The sequence below is a fragment of the Pseudophryne corroboree genome, chromosome 5 (genome assembly GCF_028390025.1).
Source record: "Pseudophryne corroboree isolate aPseCor3 chromosome 5, aPseCor3.hap2, whole genome shotgun sequence".
Taxonomy (NCBI): domain Eukaryota; kingdom Metazoa; phylum Chordata; class Amphibia; order Anura; family Myobatrachidae; genus Pseudophryne; species Pseudophryne corroboree.
The window spans coordinates 500,278,382-500,299,757 of NC_086448.1; the positions used below are offsets into that span (position 1 = coordinate 500,278,382).

A 21,376-nucleotide genomic window follows, 5' to 3' on the forward strand; every position below is an offset into this window, starting at 1 on the left:
TTTTCCCCAAACATATAAACCCTCTTGTCAGGGACCGGGTTTACCTCTGAAATGTGCAATACATCCTTCATTGCTATAATCATGTAGCGGATGGCTTTAGCCATTTTAGGCTGTAACTTTGCATCATCGCCATCGACACTGGAGTCAGAGTCCGTGTCGATATCTGTGTCAACAATCTGGGATAGTGGGCGCTTCTGAGACCCTGACGGCCTCCGCGCTGTAGGATCAGGCATGGGTTGAGACCCTGACTGTCCCAAGGCTTCAGCTTTATCCAACCTTTTATGCAAGGAGTTTACATTATCATTTAACACCTTCCACATATCCATCCAATCAGGTGTCGGCGCCGTCGGCGGAGACACCACATTCAACTGCACCTGCTCTGCCTCCACATAGCCCTCCTCGTCAAACATGTCGACACAATCGTACCGACACACCACACACACAGGGGATGCTCTATTTGAGGACAGAACCCCCACAAGGCCTTTTGGAGAGACATAGAGAGAGTATGCCAGCACACACCCCAGCGCTATATAACCCAGGAATTACACAGTAACTTAGTGTTTACCCAGTATCTGCTGTATATACTGATATTGCGCTAAATTTATGTGCCCCCCCTCTCTTTTTACCCTCTTTCTACCGTGAATCTGCAGGGGAGAGCCTGGGGAGCTTCCTCTCAGCGGAGCTGTGGAGAGAAAATGGCGCTGGTGAGTGCTGAGGAAGAAGCCCCGCCCCCTCTGCGGCGGGCCTCTGTCCCGCGATTTTGTGAAACAATGGCGGGGGCTCATGCATATATACAGTGCCCAGCTGTATATATGCTTTCTTTTGCCAGGAGGTACGTAATTGCTGCCCAGGGCGCCCCGCCCCCCCCCCCCCCCCCCCCTGCGCCCTGCACCCTACAGTGACCGGAGTGTGTGGGTTAGTGTGGGAGCAATGGCGCACAGCTGCAGTGCTGTGCGCTACCTCATATGAAGACTGGAGTCTTCTGCCGCCGATTTTGATGTCTTCTTGCTTCACTCGCCGTCTTCTGTCTTCTGGCTCTGCGAGGGGGACGGCGGCGCGGCTCCGGGAACGGACGACCAAGGGTGAGTTCCTGTGTTCGATCCCTCTGGAGCTAATGGTGTCCAGTAGCCTAAGAAGCGCAACCTATCCGCAGTTAGTAGGTTTGCTTCTCTCCCCTCAGTCCCACGTAGCAGAGAGTCTGTTGCCAGCAGATCTCTCTGAAAATAAAAAACCTAACAAAATACTTTCTTATTAGCAAGCTCTGGAGAGCTCACTAAAATGCACCCAGCTCCATCCGGGCACAGATTCTAACTGAGGTCTGGAGGAGGGGCATAGAGGGAGGAGCCAGTGCACACCAGTAGTCCTAATTCTTTCTTAGAGTGCCCTGTCTCCTGCGGAGCCCGTCTATTCCCCATGGTCCTTACGGAGTCCCCAGCATCCACTAGGACGTTAGAGAAATGATGTTTAATCTGGGTCAATGATATTTATCAGGTCGAAAACGTGTCCCTCTACTGTGTATGAAGTCAGGCTTGATTCACTGCAACCTGGATCCTGTAGTAACAATCACTGCCCAACATTTTACAATTTTTACCAAAATGATTTACCTTTGTTAACCACTTAACTGGCTAATCATTTTTCCCAAAGAAGTCATTGCTGCCTGAGAGAAGGGATGAGACTGGGGGAAGACAGTACTGCCCTGAGCCCTTGGCTGGTGGAGTAGTCTGTTAGGATCATATCATGGTAAGGGGATCACCCTTCTGTAGCTGCAGTGGGAGAAGGAGACAGCATGGTATGCCTAGACTGGCGGCTGCTGGAAGATTATGTAAAGGTAGCCTCTGGAATGCGTTTCTGACACGATTGCATCAGATGTGACCATATCAGGGAAAGGCCAGCTTGGCGACCAAACCAGACAAGGAATTACAGTTGGATATTTAAATGGTTACCTGCAATTTCTCATGCATGTTGGATACACTTAATAGTTCATGACAGGAAAGGCTTAGTGATTTCCTTGATTACTAGCCTATACTAGCAGCTCATACTTTTCCAATATTCCTTCTATTTGATACTTTCCTTTTCTTCCCAAAGTGAGCCTCCTGTCTTTTAACTCCTCCTTGAGATAGAGTAGAAAATTATATTTAAAATAGTGGATTAGAAAAGACAAAAAGTAATTTGTAGGCACTGCATTAGAGTACTTTTAAGGTTACAACCCATATTATTTCAAAGCATATATGGAGTAAGCTGTAGCTGCCACACTCCAATGCATACACACATCACCTCTCAGTGCTTGTGTTATGATGAGCTGTGTTCAGACACTTAGGGCCGGATTCAATTAGCCGTGGTAATTAACCGTGGGCTCATGCGCATGGCTGAGCTACTGAATTGCAGCCCACAGGCTGTACTTATCAAGGGAGGCTTGAACAGAAATCCGAAGTGCCTTTATCGTGGGTACTGCAATCGCGTTAACCCATAGTGCCAAGCACAAATCACAAAATCTATGGGCCAACAGTCGCAGATATTCCGCACAAGGAGAAAAGCTTATTATTGAACAGCTCCGGGTGTAAAAGTCAGAGACTAATGGCACTTTACTAGTACTGTAATTACCTTGGCTAACTGAATCCAGCACTTACTGGTTTATTACACGCAAACTTGGAAACTTCAGTGAATAAGCTTCGGAAACGGGCATTGGTCAACTAATGAAGAAAGGAAGTCTAAATAAAGATACCAAACACTAGATGAGAGAATACAACCAAACTCAAATTTTATATCCTGCTTCAGAATAAGACTCCAAACACACAGTTGGTGGCTCGGTTTACATGTAAAATCACAAAATGCCACTGGTACAGTAAACTGGAAGTATGCTACATATAGCTTATTTTACCAATTCTTCTTTGCAAGTAGGTTTCTCTTGTTACACATTACCAATAACATTCTTACAGATAATCAGGAAAGGCACATTTCGTCCTATTGAGGACAACACCATAAACACCGCTGTGTACAAACAACAAACATTTTTCTGTGCAGTTTTGTCAACTAGTTTTATAAAGGATAAACAGCCACACATCAGAAATATAAGTTCCCACTTACTATTTGCATAGTCTAACATTTATTTGAACCACTTTAATTAAAGATCCAAACCAATCTTTGGGAAATTGCTGAAACAGCACATAGCTGTGATATATGTAGCTTATTCTGAACTCACATACAGTAAATCTACTATTTTGTGTAGTTTCAGGTTTTTTTCACTGGTAATTAAAAAGTGCAGCCATATTGTTTTACATGTTATATAAACCTTATATAGACTATTTTAGAAGCCTGCAGTTTGACAATAGCCAGGTCACCCTGACAACAAGACAAGAGGAACTACTGTATTAGTTACTTGGACAAGTTACAGGAAAGAGAAAAGGATCTCAGAGGACTGGATGAACACATTTCCACTGTCTTAAACCAAATCCTAAGTATGCTTTCAAATATAGACCTCTCAAGTTTGCATAGTATCCTGCTGGTGATCAGCATATTAATCATGCTCTTTCCTCATCTTTGCAGATGTGTAGTGCCATGTTGGGCATTTGACATAAACTAGTCATATGGTGGAATTATCTTCAGGTCATGTGCTCTCTAGCAGCAAGCATTTGAATAAAGTTCTTGGCAATTCAAGTCTCAGTCTGTTTTATTGGCTCTCTCACAGTTCTCCCTCTGCATCATGCAGCGACGGACAATGCTGTCAAAACTGCCAAGATAGAACAATGCGATTGTGCGAAACAGTCCCATTGTGACGACCTAGAATAAAAATCTGATTAATCATTCGTTCAGTGTAAAAATGACATTTACTATAATCCCTGGGAGAAGGATTGGTAATTATGTGCAATTATCTTTTGCATATCTTTGCCAATTAATGTTTACCTTGGAGTCATTTACTAAGTGCAAAAAGTTGCAGAACAGTATGATCCATACACTAAGAACACCTCCATTTCTGCCAAAGTACATTAGATTTAGGAACAAGACCGTGGCATTTTTGGGGGAGGATTTGCTTTGTGCAGTGCTGCTCACTATTTAGCAAATAACAATATCAACACTAAACAAAATATATGCATTTGTAAATTACCATATGTTCTAAATCCATAGCCAAGAGGACTGGCTTGTTATGGGCCCTACACACTGATAGATCCGCTACCGAGCTGCCCGACGGCGGATACGGCCGACAATCGACCCGGCGGCGGGAGGAAGGAGACAGGGGGAGTGAAGTTTCTTCACTCCCCCCATCACCCGGCTCCATAGCAGTGCAGGCCAATATGGACGATCTCGTCCATATTGGCCTGCATGCACAAGCAACTGGGCACCAGCGATGAACGAGCGCGGGGCCGCGCATCGTTCATCGCTGGTGCCTCCACACTGAAAGATATGAACGGTATCTCGTTCATTAATGAACGAGATCGTTCATATCTTTCAGTATTATCTGCCAGTGTGTAGGGCCCATTAGACTTGGGCTATAGAAAAGAAAGAACTTAAATGGCCTCTTACTTGCTGAAGCCCCTCTGTGATCGTGGTGACGGGTGACATCCCACATGTTAACGATGACAGCATATAACCATCAGAGCCAACTGAACTGTTGAAATTACCTTGCTGCATAGAGGAAGCAATGAAATAAGATGACTAACTCATTAGCCATTATTAAGCATAAACCTGTAAATAATAAGTGGTGAAACCAGTTATATCAGTTTGACACAGGAAACAGGCGCCACTGTGTGGTCAATGTAAGCACTTCTGGCACAGATTACCGTTCCAATCGTAGTCCACGTGGATCGCTAAGTATGAAAAGGTTCCAAAAAAGAAAAAAATTGTGAAAAACTCATGTGGACCTTTTTCCATGTCGACCTTGTTCCGGTCGATTTTTTGTCCATGTCGTCCTAAGGTGTGTCGACCAATTGGCGTCGACCTAAGGTGTGTCGACCTTTTTGTTGTCGACCTGGAGTCCGGATACCGAATCGCCTATAGTTGGCCAAAGTTGTGTATGCATAGTTCTGATGCATGCACCGTGTGAAAAATTGCTAGATCTGTCTACAAAATGGACTAGTGTGGAACTTTGAACCCGGCCCCCAGTATGGCAGGTTTTACTGCAAGTGTAAAATTAGAGCCAACTTAAATCTAAGGGGGCAATTCAAATGTTTTAATGTGCCCAGTCACACTCGATTGCCCATCACTTTAGACTGGGCGATATTCAATTGTTGTTCCAATGCAGGGTGCCCATTCTTTTTTGGCATTGATCATATCCAAATACACAGTTTAGCCATTGAATTGCTTCGTCAGGTGCAGGGAGTCCAAAAAACTGTTGAATTTCCCCCTGAGAGAGCCCTTAATCTACAGATCTCTGAAGACAGATTGCATGGCATCACATTAGCATTAAAACATGCTTTCCTCCTCTTTGCTGCAGCATAATGCCATGTTGTGGACATCAGATAAGCTAGTCAGCTGGTGGGGTTATCTTCAGGTTTTGTGCTTTCTATACAATAAGTTCCAGTCATTTCAAGACAGTCTGTTATGTTAGCGGACAGTTTTTCTGCATCCGTATCTGCCTGCTGGACACTAGTTAAGACTTTATAGTTCTTAATGCAAGCTGAAGTAAGACTATTTCCCTTTGAATAGGTCAATTATTACTTGAACCTCTAAATATTTTCTTTTATCAATGCATTTCCTTTACATTTTCCACAAACATTCTTGTTTCCCCAATATCTATACTGCCCAAAATGAAATGGGATTAAGCAACAAATTAAATTACAGTATGTATTGTACAAGTGAAGTGAGAACAATAAAAAGTAGATGTCACACCATTAAGCTCACAAAACACAGGTCTCCCCACATACTTACTACAGCATCTTTAACAATCACTTTGGCGACTTGGTCAGCTTGGCAAAGACTCGAAGACTCCGAAATCAGCTTGGTTTCCAATGGCTTGTAAATAAACATATATACAGGACATTGTAAACTCCTTCATAAAATAATTGTACTGGGATCTATGAACAAAGTGTGTATACAGACGAATGCAATAAAGAATGAAGTGCCTGGAATTATACACCTTTTAATAATTAAAAAATAGCTAAACAAATGACCCAACTCTATAATATACTGAAGCCTGCAATACAAATACATAATTTTTATCAGTAATATTTAGCATAATGCTAGTCAACAAGATTACACACAACTGAAGCTTACCTATACATCAAGATACATTAATTAAAATATTTTAGTAGCACTGTATTCCAAATTAAGGTGTCTACTGTATGTACCAAACCTTGGAGCGAGAGATAAAGTACCAACCAACCAGCTCCTGTCATTTTTAAACACAGTCTGTAATATGGCAGTTAGGAGCCATCTGATTAGTATTTTATCTCTCTCCAAATCTTAGCGAATATCCTTAGGGACATAACCAATTGCAGATTTAATTTGAAAAAACCCTGCTAGGTTTTTCCTATTACATTGCTGGCTAGAAAATCAGTTGTGGTAATTTCTTAAGGAATTACCGCATCTATTTTCTGGCAGCCCCAGAACACTCATCTAAAAAACAATTTTTTCTTTCTTTACTATTTTAAGCTAAAAATGTTGGGGACCTTCTAGAACACCTTGGACGCCCCCCTCTCATATGACAAAACTGGCAACTGGAAGTTTTTAATTAGCCTTATTCGTCCAATAATTACATTTTCTTATTGGGGTGGAAGAAAATTACCCCAAATGAACTGTAAAATAATAAGTGTGTCTTTTGTTTTAGTCTTTGCATCATATCATCATATGAATACATAGGAGCCGTATGTAACGGCTTGGCTGGTTGGTATTGCATTGTAAACGTTTGCTGCTTTAAAAAAAAACGTACAAGTTCGACCTGAGTCTCAGAGCTCCGGCCATCTCGCGAGCTAACACATCCGACCCACAGGGCGGTATTCAATTGATTATCGCACCCGATCTCTGGTCTAAAGTGATGGGAGTTCATGAGGGCGATATTCAATTGCATCTGGTTTTCACGCTGTCGGTAAGTTCCCATGGGGGGGGGTGCGAGCTGAAATGCAGGCGCCAGCAGCTCTCGTGCTTAAACGGAGCTACAATTAAATAGCTCCGTTTGGGTGTCATCTAGTGGCTGCCGGGGTGATAACTATTAAATCTCAACCATAGAATCTAACAGACACACACTGTAATTTAACTACAAACAAAAGCAAAATCCAATATCAATATGCATACAGAAGTGGGAAGCTCATAAGCAATGCCGCTCCAGATCTTCCATTAGATGCCAGTGTGCCCTTATGGGCAAGACAGAGGCTATTAAACCTATACTGAAATAGAGGGTAAACCTACAAAACATGCAAATGCAAAAAAGCCAATCGAACAGTGACATTGAAGATACCATTATGGCTAATAAGAAAAGGCTTAGTGCCCTGAAAAAGCAAAGAATGATACATTTGTAGAATGTGGTTGACAGACAGAGGCATAATAAATAGGATTTTAATTACCTACCGGTAAATCCTTTTCTCGTAGTCCGTAGAGGATGCTGGGGTCCACATTAGTACCATGAGGTATAGATGAGTCCACTAGGAGTCACTGGCACTTTAAGAGTTTGAGAATGTGGGCTGGCTCCTCCCTCTATGCCCCTCCTACCAGACTCAGTATTGGAACTGTGCCAGAGGAGACAGACAACTTCGAGAGAAGGATTTTCCACAGATAGTGGCGAGATTCACACCAGCTCACACATACAAGGCAAACCAAGCTAACCAGCTTAAAAAATTATAACAATATTACATAACCAAGTAACAAAACAGTACTTAATCAAGAACAAAGCAGTACTGAACCAATAATCACTGCAGGATAACGAAGCGCTGGACTACGAGAAAAGGATTTACCGGTAGGTAATTAAAATCCTATTTTCGCTTACGTCCTAGAGGATGCTGGGATCCACATTAGTACCATGGGGATGTACTAAAGCTCCCAGAACGGGAGGGAGAGAGCGGAGGCTCATGCAGAACCGATTGACCAAACTTTAGGTCCTCAGAGGCCAAAGTATCGAACTTGTAGAACTTAGCAAACGTGTCCGACCCTGACCAAGTAGCTGCTCGGCAAAGCTGTAAAGCCGATACACCCCGGGCAGCCGCCCAGGAAGAACCAACCTTACGAGTAGAGTGGGCCTTAACAGATTTTGGACACGGCAATCCTGCCGTAGAATACGCATGCTGGATAGTAAACCTGATCCAGCGAGAGATCGTTTGCTTAGAAGCAGTACACCCAATTTTCTTGGGATCATACAGGACAGAGTCCAATTTTCTGTGACGAGCAGTCCTCTTCACATAGATTTTCAGAGCCCTTACAACATCTAAGGACTTTGATGAAATTGAGGAGTCAGTAGCAACTGGCACCAAAATAGGTTGGTTGATATGAAAAGCCGACACAACCTTCGGGAGGAACTGCTGACGTGTCCGGAGCTCAGCTCTATCTTCATGGAAGATCAAGTAGGTGCTTTTACAGGACAAAGCCCCCAACACGTCTAGCAGAAGCTAAGGCCAACAAAGTGACAGCCTTCCATGTGAGAAACTTGACCTCAACCTCCTGTAGAGGCTCAAACCAATCCGATTGGAGGAACTGCAACACCACGTTAAGATCCCAGGGCGCTGTAGGCGGCATAAAGGGAGGCTCGATGTGCAGAACCCCTTTCAAAAAAGTCTGAGCCAATTGTTTCTGGAAGAAAATGGATAAGGCCGAAATCTGGACCTTTACAGATCCCAACCTCAGGACCATATCCACACCTGCCCGCAGGAAGAGGAGAAACCGTCCCAGTTGAAACTCCACCGTAGGAAACTTCTTGGATTCACACCAAGATACATACTTTTTCCAAATGTAATGGTAATATTTAGACGTTACTCCTTTCCTAGCCTGTATCAGGGTAGGAATGACTTTGATTGGAATGCCCTTCCGAGCTAATATCTGGCGTTCAACCTCCATGCCATCAAATGTAGCCACGGTAAGTCTTGATAAGCGAACGGCCCCTGTTGCAACAGGTCCTCCCGATAAGGAAGAGGCCTCGGCTCTTCTAACAGTAGATCCAGAAGATCCGCGTACCAAGCCCTTCTTGGCCAGTCCGGAGCAATGAGGATTGCCTGAACTCCTGTTCTCCTTATGAGTTTGAGAACTCTTGGAATGAGTGGAAGTGGAGGAAACACGTACACCGACTGGAACACCCACGGAGTCACTAGGGCGTCCACTGCCACTGCTTGCGGGTCCCTCGACCTGGAACAATACCGCCAAAGCTTCTTGTTGAGACGAGAGGCCATCATATCGATTTGGGGTATGCCCCAAAGATCTGTCACCTCCTTGAACACCTCCGGATGGAGGCCCCACTCCCCTGGATGGAGATCGCATCTGCTGAGGAAGTCTGCTTCCCAGTTGACTACTCCCGGAATGAAGATTGCCGACAGCGCCAACGCGTGTTTTTCTGCCCAGAGGATGATTCTGGTTACCTCTGACATTGCAGCTCTGCTCTTCATTCCGCCTTGTCGGTTTATGTAAGCCACTGTCGTTACGTTGTCCAACTGTACTTAAATGGCCCGATTTCTCAGAAGATGGGCCGCTTGGAGAAGACAGTTGTAGATGGCTCTTAGTTCCAGACTGTTTATCAGCAGGCCGGCTTCCAGACTTGACCACCGTCCTTGGAAGGTTTTACCTTGAGCGACTGCGCCCCAGCCCAGGAGGCTTGCAACCGTGGTTAGAAGGATCCAGTCCTGAATCCCGAACCTGCGGCCCTCCAGAAGGAGAGGTAATTGCTGCCACCAGAGGAGTGAAATCCTGGCCTTTGGCGACAGACGTATTCTCTGGTGCATGTGTAGATGGGACCCAGACCACTTGTTCATAAGATCCAGTTGGAAGGACAGAGCGTGAAACCTCCCATATTGCAGAGCCTCGTAAGAGGCCACCATCTTACCCAGAAGGTGAATGCACTGATGAACCGACACCCGGGCTGGCTTCAGGACATCCCGGACCATTGTTTGCATCACCAACGCTTTTTCCTCTGGAAGGAACACCCTCTGCACCTCCGTGTCGAGGATCATTCCCAGAAAGGACAACCTCCTGGTTGGTTCCCAATCAGATTTTGGGATATTCAGGATCCAACCCTGTTCCTTGAGAAGCAGGGTCGTGAGAGCTATTAACTGAAAAAGCTTCTCCTTGGACGATGCCTTTATAAGCAGATTGTCCAGATACGGAACTATGTTCACCCCTTGCCTGCGGAGAAGAACCGTCATTTCCACCATCACCTTAGTAAAAACCCTTGGTGTTTGGCCGAATGTTAGGGCCTGGAATTTAAAATGACAGTCCAACAGAGCGAATCGGAGATAAGCCTGATGTGGCAGCCAAATCGGAATGTGGAGGTACGCATCCTTGATATACAGGGATACCAAGAATTCCCCCACTTCCAGACCTGATATCACTGCCCTTAGAAACTCCCATTTTGAACTTGAACTCTGTCAGAAAGGGGTTTAGTGATTTAAGTTCAGCATGGGCCTGACCGAACCATCCGGTTTCGGTACCACGAAAAGGTTCGAATAGTAACCTGTGTTCTGCCTTTGAGGAGGGACTGGTACAATGACCTGTGCCTCCACAAACTTTTGGATGGCTCCCTGCAGGGTAGCCCTGTCTGCCGGCAAAGCTGGCAAGCCCGATGTGAAGAACAGACGAGGAGGGAGATCTTGAAATTCCAGCCAGTACCCCTGGGACACAATCTAGTACCCAGGGGTCCAGGCCGGACGACACTCAGACGTGACTGAAATGTCTGAGTCTCGCCCCCACCTACTTCCAGGCTGCGCTGTCCACCGTCATGCGGAGGACTTAGGCGCATCTGAAGCAGGCTTCTGTTCTTGGGAACCTGCCGCAATCGGTTTCTTGGATTTTGGTCGGCCCCCTCTAAAGAAGGTGTTGGCCGGTTTGGTCTTTCTTGGTTTAGAAACCCGAAAGGACTGAGATGCAGGTGAAGAAAAAGGTTTCTTCGTAGCAGGAGCTGCTGAGGGAAGAAAAGGGGACTTACCCGCTGTAGCCGTGGAGATCCACGCATCCAATGCTTCCCAGAAGAGAGCCTGACCTGTGTAGGGTAGGGTCTCCACACCTCTCCTGGATCCCGCGTCGGCAGACCACTGGCGCAGCCACAATCCTCGATGAGCTGAGACGGACATGGAAGAAATTCCTGTGGCCATCGAACCCAGGTCTTTCATGGATTCCACCGTAAATCTTGCAGAATCCTGTATGTTACGTAAGAACAATTCAACGTCACTTTCATCCATTGTAATCGATTTCTCAAGTAACAGGTCAGCTTTACGATAGCTTTAGAAATCCATACACGGGCAATGGTAGGTCGTAGTATCGCCCCCAAAGCCGTGTATATGGATTTGAGCAATCCCGCGATCAGCCGGTTCTTTCAACGCGGCAGAGCCCGGGACTGGTAAAACCACCATCCTTGACAGTCTGGACATAGATGTTCCAATTCATTCTATCCTCCTCTCAGGAAATTACAAACAGCATTTAATACATTAGACGCAGGGAAGGTTAGCGAGGCTTTCTTATTGTCAGTGAAGTAAGCCCCCTCTGTAATATTTAACATATATAGCTAATGGCCTTTCACAGGAGCTGCACCCCCTGCAAGGGGTGCCATCCCCCCCTCAGCACGTCCCCATCACCGTTTGCAGTGCAATGTGGAGCTGCAGACGGAAAATGGAGCTGAACTCTGCTGGGTTCGCACTGAGAAGAAGCTCCGCCACCCCTTCCAGCGCAACTTCTATATACTGGCCAGAGGATTCCGTCGCTAGCCGGGGTATTCAGTCCCCGGCCAGCGTCTGTGTACTGAGGATTCCGTCGCTAGCCTGGGGATTCAGTCCCCGGCTAGCGCCCGTGTACTGAGGATTCCGTTGCTAGTCTGGGCATTCAGTCTCCGCTAGCGACTGTGACCAGTTTAGGGTATTTAGACGCTGGTTCAGCAACGTGATTACAATCCTGTGTACATGAAATGGATTCCTCCCGAGAGGAAACCACTTCAGCAACATATGACATAGTCCCTAGACATAGCTATGAAAGGTATTGAACACCCACACACACACAGGGAATTGTTAGTCACAGCTCCCCCCCAAGTATGGCAAAGAGAGGCACAGAGATTGGAGCCAACCCACACACAGCACTCCCTGAGGTAGAACAAATAAAACTACCAGCGCTATCTGTGTACCTTAATAGACTACACAGATTTTACACAGCCTCCCCCACCTTTCTACAACCCCTTGGTACCGCTCAGGATAGCTGGAGTTGATTGGAGGGACAGCTTCCTTGTACAGGAACTGCAGGCAGGAAAATGGTGCTGAACGCTGCAGGGTCCGCTCTGAGGAGACGCTCCGCCTCCCGAAGATGGCTCGTCTTCCCGCACAATTCTTTATACTGGCCTGAGGTTTCAGTCGCTAGCCGGGGCCGGTTAGCGTCTGTGCACTGCAGATTCTATCGCTAGCCTGGGGATTCAGTATCCGGTTAGCGTCTGTGACCAGTGTAAGGTATTAAGTCGCTGGCTCAGGACGACCCTCATAGCGCCAACACTGTGCGCCGCTGAGCCTTCCCGGAGCGCAGCAACTCAGCACTGCGCTCCTACCCTTGTGCCGCCATATCTCGCCATCTTCTGGCTCTGTAAGGGGGTGGCGGCATGCTGTCGGGTGAGCGATCTCCTGTGGCGGGGAACGTTCAATCCCCCCAGGAGCTCAGTGTCCGGTCAGCGGTGATAGTGGCACAGACCCCGCAGGGCAGACACTACTCCCCCCCCACCCCCCCTTAGTCCCTCGAAGCAGGGAGGCTGTTGCCAGCAGCTTCCCTGTAAAAATAAGAATTTACTTACCGATAATTCTATTTCTCATAGTCCGTAGTGGATGCTGGGGACTCCGTAAGGACCATGGGGAATAGCGGCTCCGCAGGAGACTGGGCACATCTAAAGAAAGCTTTAGGACTATCTGGTGTGCACTGGCTCCTCCCCCCATGACCCTCCTCCAAGCCTCAGTTAGGATACTGTGCCCGGACGAGCGTACACAATAAGGAAGGATTTTGAATCCCGGGTAAGACTCATACCAGCCACACCAATCACACCGTATAACCTGTGATCTGAACCCAGTTAACAGCATGATAACAGAGGAGCCTCTGAAAGATGGCTCACAACAATAATAACCCGATTTTTGTAACAATAACTATGTACAAGTATTGCAGACAATCCGCACTTGGGATGGGCGCCCAGCATCCACTACGGACTATGAGAAATAGAATTATCGGTAAGTAAATTCTTATTTTCTCTAACGTCCTAAGTGGATGCTGGGGACTCCGTAAGGACCATGGGGATTATACCAAAGCTCCCAAACGGGCGGGAGAGTGCGGATGACTCTGCAGCACCAAATGAGAGAACTCCAGGTCCTCCTCAGCCAGGATATCAATTTTGTAGAATTTTACAAACGTATTTGCTCCTGACCAAGTAGCTGCTCGGCAAAGTTGTAAAGCCGAGACCCCTCGGGCAGCCGCCCAAGATGAGCCCACCTTCCTTGTGGAGTGGGCATTTACAGATTTTTGGCTGTGGCAGGCCTGCCACAGAATGTGCAAGCTGAATTGTACTACAAATCCAACGAGCAATAGTCTGCTTAGAAGCAGGAGCACCCAGCTTGTTGGGTGCACACAGGATAAACAGCGAGTCAGATTTCCTGACTCCAGCCGTCCTGGAAACATATATTTTCAGGGCACTGACAACGTCTAGCAACTTGGAGGCCTCCAAGTCCCTAGTAGCCGCAGGCACCACCAATAGGTTGGTTCAGGTGAGACGCTGAAACCACCTTGGGGAGAAACTGAGGACGAGTCCTCAATTCCGCCCTGTCCGAATGGAAAATCAGATAAGGGCTTTTTCAGGATAAAGCCGCCAATTCTGACACGCGCCTGGCCCAGGCCAGGGCCAACAGCATGACCACTTTCCATGTGAGATATTTTAACTCCACAGATTTAAGTGGTTCAAACCAATGTGACTTTTGGAACCCAAAACTACATTGAGATCCCAAAGTGCCACTGGAGGCACAAAAGGAGGCTGTATATGCAGTACCCCTTTTACAAACGTCTGAACTTCAGGGACTGAAGCTAGTTCTTTTTGGAAGAAAATTGACAGGGCCGAAATTTGAACCTTAATGGACCCCAATTTCAGGCCCATGGACACTCCTGTTTGCAGGAAATGTAGGAATCGACCCAGTTGAATTTCCTCCGTCGGGCCTTACTGGCCTCGCACCACGCAACATATTTTCGCCAATTGCGGTGATAATGTTTTTGCGGTTACATCCTTCCTGGCTTTGATCAGGATAGGGATGACTTCATCCGGAATGCCTTTTTTCCTTCAGGATCCGGCGTTCAACCGCCATGCCGTCAAACGCAGCCGCGGTAAGTCTTGGAACAGACAGGGTCCTTGCTGGAGCAGGTCCCTTCTTAGAGGTAGAGGCCACGGATCCTCCGTGAGCATCTCTTGAAGTTCCGGTTACCAAGTCCTTCTTGGCCAATCCGGAACCACGAATATAGTGCTTACTCCTCTCCATCTTATCAATCTCAGTACCTTGGGTATGAGAGGCAGAGGAGGGAACACATACCCTGACTGGTACACCCACGGTGTTACCAGAGTGTCTACAGCTTATTGCCTGAGGGTCCCTGGACCTGGCGCAATACCTGTCGAGTTTTTAATCATGTGGAAGACTTCTGGGTGAAGTCCCCACTCTCCCGGGTGGAGGTCGTGCTGAGGAAGTCTGCTTCCCAGTTGTCCACTCCCGGAATGAATACTGCTGACAGTGCTATCACATGATTTTCCGCCCAGCGAAGAATCCTTGCAGCTTCTGCCATTGCCCTCCTGCTTCTTGTGCCACCCTGTCTGTTTACGTGGGTGACTGCCGTGATGTTGTCCGACTGGATCAACACCGGCTGACCTTGAAGCAGAGGTCTTGCTAAGCTTAGAGCATTGTAAATGTCCCTTAGCTTCAGGATATTTATGTGAAGTGATGTCTCCAGGCTTGACCATAAGCCCTGGATATTCCTTCCCTGTGTGACTGCTCCCCAGCCTCGCAGGCTGGCATCCGTGGTCACCAGGACCCAGTCCTGAATGCCTAATCTGCGGCCCTCTAGAAGATGAGCACTCTGCAACCACCACAGGAGGGACACCCTTGTCCTTGGTGACAGGGTTATCCGCTGATGCATCTGAAGATGCGATCCGGACCATTTGTCCAGCAGGTCCCACTGTAAAGTTCTTGCGTGGAATCTGCCGAATGGGATTGCTTCGTAGGAAGCCACCATTTTACCCAGAACCCTTGTGCATTGATGCACTGAGACTTGGCTCGGTTTTAGGAGGTTCCTGACTAGCTCGGATAACTCCCTGGCTTTCTCCTCCGGGAGAAACACCTTTTTCTGGACTGTGTCCAGGATCATCCCTAGGAACAGAAGACACGTCGTCGGAACCAGGTGCGATTTTGGAATATTGAGAATCCAATCGTGCTGCCGCAACACTACCTGAGATAGTGCTACACCGACCTCCAACTGTTCCCTGGATCTTACCCTTATCAGGGAATTGTCCAAGGAAGGGATAACTAAAATTCACTTCCTTCGAAGGAATATCATTTCGGCCATTACCTTGGTAAAGACCCGGGGTGCCGTGTACCATCCATACGGCAGCGTCTGAACTGATAGTGACAGTTCTGTACCATAAACCTGAGGTACCCTTGGTGAGAAGGGTAAATTTTGACATGAAGGTAAGCATCCTTGATGTCCCGAGACATCATGTAGTCCCCTTCTTCCAGGTTCGCAATCACTGCTCTGAGTGACTCAATCTTGAATTTGAACCTCTGTACGTAAGTGTTCAAAGATTTTAGATTTAGAATCGGTCTCACCGAGCCGTCCGGCTTCGGTACCACAACAGTGTGGAATAATACCCCGTTCCCTGTTGCAGGAGGGGTATCTTGATTATCACCTGCTGGGAATACAGCTTGTGAATGGCTTCCAAAACGGTCTCCCTGTCAGAAGGAGACATCGGTAAAGCCGACTTTAGGAAACGGCGAGGGGGAGACGTCTCGAATTCTAATTTGTACCCCTGAGATATCACCTGAAGGATCCAGGGGTCTACTTGCGAGTGAGCCCACTGCGCGCTGAAAATCATTGAGACGGGCCCCCCACCGTGCCTGATTCTGCTTGTAAAGCCCCAGCGTATACTGAGGGCTTGGCAGAGGCGGGAGAGGGTTTCTATTCCTGGGTACTGGCTGATTTCTGCAGCCTTTTTCCTCTCCCTCTGTCACGGGGCAGAAATGAGGAACCTTTTGCCCGCTTGTCCACGAAAAGACTGCGCCTGATAATACGGCGTCTTCTCATGTTGAGAGGCGACCTGGGGTACAAACGTGGAATTCCCAGCTGTTGCCGTGGCCACCAGGTCTGAAAGACCGACCCCAAATAACTCCTCCCTTAATAAAGCAATACTTCCAAATGCCGTTTGGAATACGCATCACCTGACCACTGACGTGTCCATAACCCTCTACTGGTAGAAATGGACAACGCGCTTAGACTTGATGCCAGTCGGCAAATATTCCGCTGTGCATCACGCATATATAAAAATGCATCTTTTAAATGCTCTATAGGCAAAAATATACTGTCCCTATCTAGGGTATCAATATTTTCAGTCAGGGAATCCGACCACGCCAACCCAGCACTGCACATCCAGGCTGAGGCGATTGCTGGTCGCAGTATAACACCAGTATGTGTGTAAATACCTTTTAGGATACCCTCCTGCTTTCTATCAGCAGGATCCTTAAGGGCGGCCATCTCAGGCGAAGGTAGAGCCCTTACAAGTGTGTGAGCGCTTTATCCCCCCTAGGGGGTGTTTCCCAACGCACCCTAACCTCTGGCGGGAAAGGATATAATGCCAATAACATTTTAGAAATTATCCGTTGTTATCGGGGGAAACCCACGCATCATCACACACCTCATTTAATTTCTCAGATTCAGGAAAACTACAGGTAGTTTTTCCTCACCGAACATAATACCCCTTTTTTGGTGGTACTCGTATTATCAGAAATGTGTAAAACATTTTTCATTGCCTCAATCATGTAACGTGTGGCCCTACTGGAAGTCACATTCGTCTCTTCACCGTCGACACTGGAGTCAGTATCCGTGTCGGCGTCTATATCTGCCATCTGAGGTAACGGGCGCTTTAGAGCCCCTGACGGCCTATGAGACGTCTGGACAGGCACAAACTGAGTAGCCGGCTGTCTCATGTCAACCACTGTCTTTTATACAGAGCTGACACTGTCACGTAATTCCTTCCAACAGTTCATCCACTCAGGTGTCGACCCCCTAGGGGGTGACATCACTATTACAGGCAATCTGCTCCGTCTCCACATCATTTTTCTCCTCATACATGTCGACACAAAAGTACCGACATACAGCACACACACAGGGAATGCTCTGATAGAGGACAGGACCCCACTAGCCCTTTGGGGAGACAGAGGGAGAGTTTGCCAGCACACACCAGAGCGCTATATATATACAGGGATAACCTTATATAAGTGTTTTTCCCCTTATAGCTGCTGTATAGTTAATACTGCGCCTAATTAGTGCCCCCCTCTCTTTTTTTAACCCTTTCTGTAGTGTAGTGACTGCAGGGGAGAGACAGGGAGCTTCCCTCCAACGGAGCTGTGAGGGAAAATGGCGCCAGTGTGCTGAGGAGATAGGCTCCGCCCCTTTTTCGTGGACTTTTCTCCTGCTTTTTTATGGATTCTGGCAGGGGTTAAATGCATCCATATAGCCCAGGAGCTATATGTGATGCATTTTTTTTGCCATCCAAGGTGTTTTTATTGCGTCTCAGGGCGCCCCCCCCCCCCCCCAGCGCCCTGCACCCTCAGTGACCGAAGTGTGAACTGTGCTGAGAGCAATGGCGCACAGCTGCAGTGCTGTGCGCTACCTTGTTGAAGACAGGACGTCTTCTGCCGCCGATTTTCCGGACCTCTTCTGCCTTCTGGCTCTGTAAGGGGGCCGGCGGCGCGGCTCTGGGACCCATCCAAGCTGGGCCTGTGATCGTCCCTCTGGAGCTAATGTCCAGTAGCCTAAGAAGCCCAATCCACTCTGCACGCAGGTGAGTTCGCTTCTTCTCCCCTTAGTCCCTCGATGCAGTGAGCCTGTTGCCAGCAGGTCTCACTGAAAATAAAAAACCTAATCTAAAACTTTCACTAAGAAGCTCAGGAGAGCCCCTAGTGTGCACCCTTCTCGTTCGGGCACAGAGATCTAACTGAGGCTTGGAGGAGGGTCATGGGGGGAGGAGCCAGTGCACACCAGATAGTCCTAAAGCTTTCTTTAGATGTGCCCAGTCTCCTGCGGAGCCGCTATTCCCCATGGTCCTTACGGAGTCCCCAGCATCCACTTAGGACGTTAGAGAAATAATAAAAAATTCAAAAAAAAATAACTTTACTAGAGAAACTTTGGAGATCTCCCCTAGCTGTGACCGGCTCATCCGGGCACATTTTCTAAACTGAGTCTGGTAGGAGGGGCATAGAGGGAGGAGCCAGCCCACACTCTCAAACTCTTAAAGTGCCAGTGGCTCCTAGTGGACCAGTCTATATTCCTTTTCATATATAGAGCAGACATGCATGCTAAAAACATGCATGCAGCCCAAAACGCAAATTTTTGCGGGCCTGCTGTACTATGGGGGTAATTCCAAGTTGATCGCAGCAGGATTTTTGATAGCAATTGGGCAAAACCATGTGCACTGCAGGGGAGGCAGATATAACATGTGCAGAGAGAGTTAGATTTGGGTGGGTTATTTTATTTCTGTGCAGGGTAAATACTGGCTGCTTTATTTTTACACTGCAAATTAGATTGCAGATTGAACACACCCCACCCAAATCTAACTCTCTCTGCACATGTTATATCTGCCTCCCCTGCAGTGCATATGGTTTTGCCCAATTGCTAACAAAAATCCTGCTGCGATCAACTTGGAATTACCCCCTATGTGAGAACAAGTGGAATGCGGACGACAGAACCTTCCCCATCAGTATCACTCTCACTCTACTCCCACCTCCATGTCCAGGCTCCTCCTCCGTCCGCAGTGTCCCCACCCTGTCTCTTTCCCCGGGTACTCTTCCTCACTGAGCCAACGAGCACTGAAGTACAGAACATGGCGGTGGGAACACGGCACCAGAGTGAGGTGAATGGTGTGTGTGGGGGCCCCTGCTGCTGAATGGTGTGTGTGGGAGGGGGGAAGAATGGTGTGTGTGGGAGGGGCAAAGAGAGAGGAATTTGGAGGGGGGGTACACAATGGGTAATAGCCTGCTCTCTGCCCCAGCTCAGTCTCTGTTGTACTGTGATATGGAATGATACATAGCAGGTTTTTTGGCATCAGGGATCATCAGGAAAGCTCATCAATTTCCAGGACCATACAGCTCTTTTACCAACTACCTCCCCTTTACACAGTGTGTGTAAGGTTATGTGTGGACTATGTTCTCTTTCTACAATCACACAACCCACAAATCCTATGCCAACACCGCTGTGTGACTCAGGGGTCTATTCATGTAGCAATGAAAAGGGTGGAGAAATAAGCCTGTGGAGAAGTCACCCATGGAAACCAATCAGCTGCTCTGTACAACTGTATAGTATGCAAATTGTAAATGTTACTTCAATGCTGATTGGTTGCCATGGGCTACTTCTCCACACTTTTCACAGCTTCATGAATAGACTCCTGAATCAAACAGCCCACCAAGATCCTGTGCCATCTGGCTGGACCAATTTGTAATATGTAGCACTTATCCTCATGTAGCAAATTCCTATTTTCCTATAGACTGTAAGCATGCGAGCAGTGCCCACTTTCCTCTCTGTCAATCATTACCCAGTCTTACTTTATTACGGGTTTGTTCCCGATTGTAAAGTGCAGTGGAATATACTGGGGCTATGAAAAAAATCTTAATAAACAAACATAATATTTGATCGCATATGGCAGCATCTACTACTAAGAAGATACCCCAATACACACATGTATAAACAGCTCAGCCAAGTCTCCCCGACTCCTGGGTACCAATCTAATAATTTAAAACTTAAGAGCCCTACACACTGGCAGATAACACAGAACGATATGAGCGTTCTCGCTCATTAATGAATGAGATATCATTCATATCTTTCAGTGTGTAGGCACCAACGATGAACGATGCGCGGCCCCGCACTCGTTCATCGTTGGTGCCCCGTCGCTTATGCATGCAGGCCAATATGGACAATCTCGTCCATATTAGCATGCACTGCTATGGAGCCGGGTGACGGGGGAAGTGAAGAAACTTCACTCCCCCCATCACTCCCTGCCCCCGCGTCGCCCGCCGGCTGTATCGGCCGCCGGGCACCTCGGCGTCAGGTCGTCTAATGTGTAGGGGGCATTACGGTCTTCCGCCTATATTAAAAATAAAATAAAAACCTTCACCATCAACTGAAAGTGAGCAGACTGTAGCCAAGAAATATTTACAAAGCGTGCAAAATTAACTTTCCGCATACGTTCTTGATTGTCTTTGCAGCAGTGTTGGAGATATTTTTAAAGGTTCAATCAAAATGAAATAATAGGATTTTGGTACTTACCAGGTAAATCCTGTTCTTTGAATCCATAGGGGGCACTGGAGTACTCTTGGGATATGGACGGTGTTAGCAAGGACTGGGCACTGAATATTCAAATTTCAGTAACTCTCCTCCCCTCCATACTCCCCTACCTCAGTGTTTTTTCCTGAGGCGAACAGGATAGAGGATGAACAATGGAGAATTACCTATAATATTATAACATAACGGACAACAATAAAGTTGACACATAACGTAACTAACAACTAACCAGTTGACACCATAACCGATAAATCGGTGAGAATGTGTTACCATAAGATCCCCTGAACTTACCACAACCAGGTAAAACTGCTCAGGGTGGGCGTCCAGTGCCCCCTATGGATTTAAAGAAAAGGATTTACCTGGTAAGTACCAAAATCCTATTTTCTTTTTCATCCACTAGGGGTCACTGGAGTACTCTTGGGACGTACCAAAGCTTCCCTCGTGGCCGGGAGAGCTGTTTGGCACCTGTAACACTAGGCGGCCAAAGCTAGATGCTGATGCCGCAAACGTATTAACTTGTAAAAGCGCACAAACGTGTGCACTGATGACTATGTAGCCGCACGGCAATTCTGCGTCGTAGAAACCCCACGACCAGCTGCCCCTGAAGTTTCCACAGAACGTGTGGAAAGAGCTGTTACTGATGTAGGCGGCTGTAACCTAGCATGAAGGACAGCCTGACGTATGGTCAGTATAATCCATCTGGATAAGGTCTGCTTAGAAG

General features: G+C 47.2%; 1 protein-coding gene across 2 annotated transcripts in view; it reads right to left on the reverse strand.

Annotated features, from left to right (window-relative positions):
- Positions 1–2,733: 2,733 nt before the first annotated feature.
- Positions 2,734–21,376, reverse strand: part of KDSR (3-ketodihydrosphingosine reductase) — a 130,463-nt gene continuing 111,820 nt past the window's right edge. For both annotated transcript variants that reach the window (XM_063923017.1, XM_063923018.1), the window contains exons 9-11: positions 5,863–5,946; positions 4,519–4,620; positions 2,734–3,777 (exon numbers count right to left, since the gene is read on the reverse strand). In XM_063923017.1, coding sequence (XP_063779087.1) covers positions 3,658–3,777; positions 4,519–4,620; positions 5,863–5,946 — 306 coding nt within the window. In that variant the 3' untranslated portion in view covers positions 2,734–3,657. The remainder of the gene's footprint in view (positions 3,778–4,518; positions 4,621–5,862; positions 5,947–21,376) is intronic.